Source organism: Choloepus didactylus, chromosome 1 (genome assembly GCF_015220235.1).
Source record: "Choloepus didactylus isolate mChoDid1 chromosome 1, mChoDid1.pri, whole genome shotgun sequence".
Taxonomy (NCBI): Eukaryota; Metazoa; Chordata; class Mammalia; order Pilosa; family Megalonychidae; genus Choloepus; species Choloepus didactylus.
In genome coordinates this window covers 20,795,922-20,800,361 of record NC_051307.1, presented here as the reverse complement: position 1 = coordinate 20,800,361, position 4,440 = coordinate 20,795,922, and the positions used below count along the sequence as shown (strand labels likewise).

Below are 4,440 nucleotides of genomic sequence, written 5' to 3'. Positions count from 1 at the left end.
TTAATGAGGTTGAGATTAAATATTTGGAAATGGATAGGGGTTAGGGCAGTACTTTATTGGGAATGTAAGTAATAGTATTAAATTGTAGGTGAATTTTGTTGAAAGGTGTTTAGAATCATGTATGTCATTGATTAACACTATAATTATAAATGAATTCTTTCATGTACTAGTAAAAATGCATGGCACTTGTACAGAGATAATAATAGAATGTTGTATTGGGTAAAAATATCTACTGCAAACTATGTACTATAGTTAAGAGTAATACCTTAATATTCTTTCACCAACAGTAGCAGGTATAACACACAAATACTAGGGCTCAATAATGGGGGAGGTAAAGGATAAGGGGTACTCTAGGCTTTCTTTTTAAGTCTAGCTGCTATTTTTCTTTTGTAGCAATGAAAGCTGTCTAAAACTGAGTGTGATTATGATTGTAAAACTAGTTGATGATGTGTGAGATATTGGTTGTATGGTTAATATGGTACATGAATATATCCCCCCAAAATTCAGATATTAAAAAAGGAAGCCAGGAAACAGAAATAGTGAGGAATCTCAGAACATTAAGTATAGAAATTCCATGTGACTGCTGTCCCAGTTCTAAGTGCATATCCAAAATAAATGAAAGCAGGGAGTTGAACAGACATTTATACCCTGTTGCCCATAGCAGCATTATTCACATTTGCAAAAATAAGGCAGAAATAAACCAGAATGCCCATCAACAGATGAATGGATCAGTAAAAATATGATATGTACTTACAATAGAGTATCATTTTTACATAAAAAGTATGATTTTCTGATTCATGCTACAATACACAAAACTAGAAGACACCATGGTGAGTGTAATAAGCCAGATGCAAAATTTAAAATATTGTATGAATTCAAATATATGAAATAAGCAGAATACATAAATCATAAACTCAGAAACTAGAATTCAGGTTACAAGGGCCAGGTGGGAGAGGGTAATGAGGAGATGTTTAATTTATACAGAGTTTTTATTCAGGATAAAGGAAATGATTTGACAATATATGATGGTGATGGAGACACATTTTTGTGCATATAGCTAACAGTATTCAGCTATTGAATTGTACATTTAAAAATGGTTAAAAAGCAGAATTTTAGTTTGTGTATAAGTTGCCACACAAAAAAACACATAGGACTTTACAAAACATACAGCAAACAGTAATGTAAAGAATAGACTAAAGTTAGTAGCAATATATAATATTTATATAATAGAAAGTATATAACAACCTGTATTTAAATTTATTTTGCTTTTATTATTTTAAATTATATTTATTTAAATTATATTAATTATATTAATGTTTACACATTACACTTTAGAAATGCAAATTATATTAATGTTTACTCATTACACTTTAGAAATGCTGCTAAGTAATACATTTCTAAAGTTACAAATATAGATAATAGATAAAAGCATATTCATGTGTGTAATATAGTATCATTTTACTGCAAATGCTGTGCAATAAAAAACAAAACACACAGCAGAATAGTTTGCAAAGAATTAGTTTTCATCAATTATCAATCACATCAATACACTGTGATGATAAAAACCTTAGAATTAATAAGAGTAGTCACTGCTTTTAATTAGTGCAATAGTGTTCCCAATTTGCAGATTAAGAAACTGAATATTGCAATATGAAATATTGCATAAGATTTGGATATATTTATCCAATCTGATTAATTATTTTTTCACTCACTAGAGATTACTATGCTTACATCAAGCGTTACTGAAGACATTCTGTGAACTCATATATGAGAAACTTATATGAAAATCTACTTAAATTCATATTTCCATCATATTATTTTCCAAATATATTGAAAAAATGAATCAGAAGCTTTATAATTGATAGGGAGATAAATTTGCCTTATTTTTTATTCTTGTCATGAAAATTTGAATACCTAACAAATAAACTTAATTCTAAGTTTTCTAAATGTACCACTGAAAAAGAAATTTTAAATAATATTTTTTGCTTTGTGCATACATTTTTATTGAAAATCTATCATTTGAAATTATGAAAACAGTATGAAATATTATTGATCTATCTTAAAAATGCACCTCAGATGCTTCTGTTTTATTAAAAGATAAAATTATTTACATTTTAGGTGTAATTAAAATCATGAATAAGTAAATGATTCTGTTTTATAATTGCATAAATGGAGCAGGTAATTTTAATATATAGTTGTTATATGATAAGATTCTCTAGATGTAAAAGGAGAATAATTGGAGAACAAGCTATTTAGTATATAGACTGTAGCAAATAGCCATAAGCAATGATGTTTCAGGCATCAGCATTAGTGGAATTTGGGGAGGGGAAATCTCAAAATGAAATGTTGTTTATATGAGGAAATATAATACAATGAGTACCCTCTTAGAACTCATGTTAGGATCTCCAAAATTGGAAATAGACAATAAAGTAAATTCTGAAGCATTTTGCAACTCACCACACCAACAAGGAAACTCAAAAAATGTATCATATCACTTCCTGAATAAAGCTGCTTTTTTCATACTTCTCTTTACAGCCTCTTTTATTTGCTCATTTCTAAAACTATAGATTATAGGATTCAGGAAAGGAGGGACTATAGAACAGAAAACAGAGATGATCATGTCCTGAATCATGGGTGAATGGGAGGTGGGCTTCATATATACAGCAGCGATTGAGCTGACAAAGATGGTCACCACAAGAATGTGAGGGACACAGGTGGAAAATGCTTTTCTTTGCTCTGCTCTGGTTGGAAACTTGAGTATAGTAGAAAATATGTGAATATAAGACCTGGTGATGAAGCAGCTACCAGCAACCACCACTGCAGAGATAAAAATTGAAATTTCATTGCTTAAAGTTTCAGAGCAGGGGAGCTTCAGCAGAGAGGGGACATCACAGAAGAACTGATGGACCACATTTGACTGACAGAAGGACAGCCAGAATGTGTTGCCAGGTGGAATACTGCATACACTATACTACTGAGCACAGCTGACAGTGTCATTTGGACACAGACCTGAGGGTTCATGATCATAGTGTAGTAGAGGGGCTGGCAGATGGCCACATAGTGGTCATGGGCCATGAGAGATAGGAATAGTAACTCTGTACAAGCAAATAAAAACACAAAGAAGACCTGAGCTGCACATCCAACCATGGAGATCACCATGTTGTCTAGAAGGAAAATGACACAGGCCTTGGGTACAGTGACAGAAATGTAACACACGTCCAACACTGACAGATTCCTAAGGAAGAAGTACATGGGCATGTGAAGTTTCTTGTCAAGGGTGGTTATGGTTACAATGAGAAAGTTGCCCATCATGGTTCCCAAGTACATCAGTAGGAATACCATGGCATGTAAGACTCTAAGCTCCCACACATCAGAAAATCTGGTGAGCAAGAATTCTGTAACCATAGCAGAGTTTGACATTTTTGAGGAATGTGCTTTGGACCTGTAAAGACAAAGGTAAATAATCTTTAAGCAACATGGAGAACCAACATGAGGGAAAAAATTAGCCTATATATATATATATATATATATATATATATATATATATATAGGCTAATATATATATTATATATATATAGAATCTATATATATATAATGACATTTGTCCAATTTTATTCTTTATAGTTCAGATTGCTTAATAGTAACATAGTGTTGCCTTAAACTTATTTAGTCTTGCTGCCTGTGTATCTTACTTCCAGGCTAGGGGTGGCAATAATGCAGATTTCATAGAGACTAATGCTAGATTAGGGATTGCCAGGAACCAGAAGGGAGGACAGGTAAGGGGGCAGATTCATTGCTTAATGAATGCAGACTTTCTGTATAGGATGACAAAATAGTTGGGATATGGGTGTTGGTGATGGTAGTGCAATATCTTGAATGTAACTAATATCAGGGAATTGTACACATGAAAGTGGTTAATATGGGAAATTTTGACTTGTAGATATTATTACAATGAAAAGTATAAAAAAGAAATTTTTAGAGCATATACCCATGTTTTGTTAATTTTCATAACATACAATGTGGGTCATATATACATGTTTCCTATCTTTTTCCTAGAGTATGTGATGGTTTCAACTCAGGATAATTTCTCATTATCTGTTTTAACACATCCAGTACAGTAAAATATGTGTGTCTGCCCCTTCCAAACATCAAATAATTTTATATCCATTAAAAATCCCTAAGATATCTTCTATTAAGTATTTTAATAAAAAGAATTGCTATCTATTTTCACTAATTTTTCTCCCTTATCTGCTGATTTAGAATGAATGGAACCACCCATTTCTGAGACTGATTCAGTCTAGTCTTCATTCTCTCTTCTCTTCCACTGATGCCAATGTTTCCCATTATATACCATTTTCTTTTTCATTCTTTTCCTTATGCTCTTAAACTTACATAAATGCTTAGGTTTCCCTATTCAAAATATTTTTTTCAGAAACTTTG

The 4,440-nt window shown here is 31.8% G+C and overlaps 1 protein-coding gene across 1 annotated transcript; it reads right to left on the bottom strand.

Annotated features, from left to right (window-relative positions):
* Positions 1–2,491: 2,491 nt before the first annotated feature.
* Positions 2,492–3,420, bottom strand: LOC119504713 (olfactory receptor 14C36-like). Its single transcript, XM_037797212.1, is given in 2 exon segments — positions 2,492–2,946; positions 2,949–3,420. Coding segments are annotated over 2 exon segments (927 nt in total).
* Between the last annotated feature and the right edge of the window lie 1,020 nt (positions 3,421–4,440).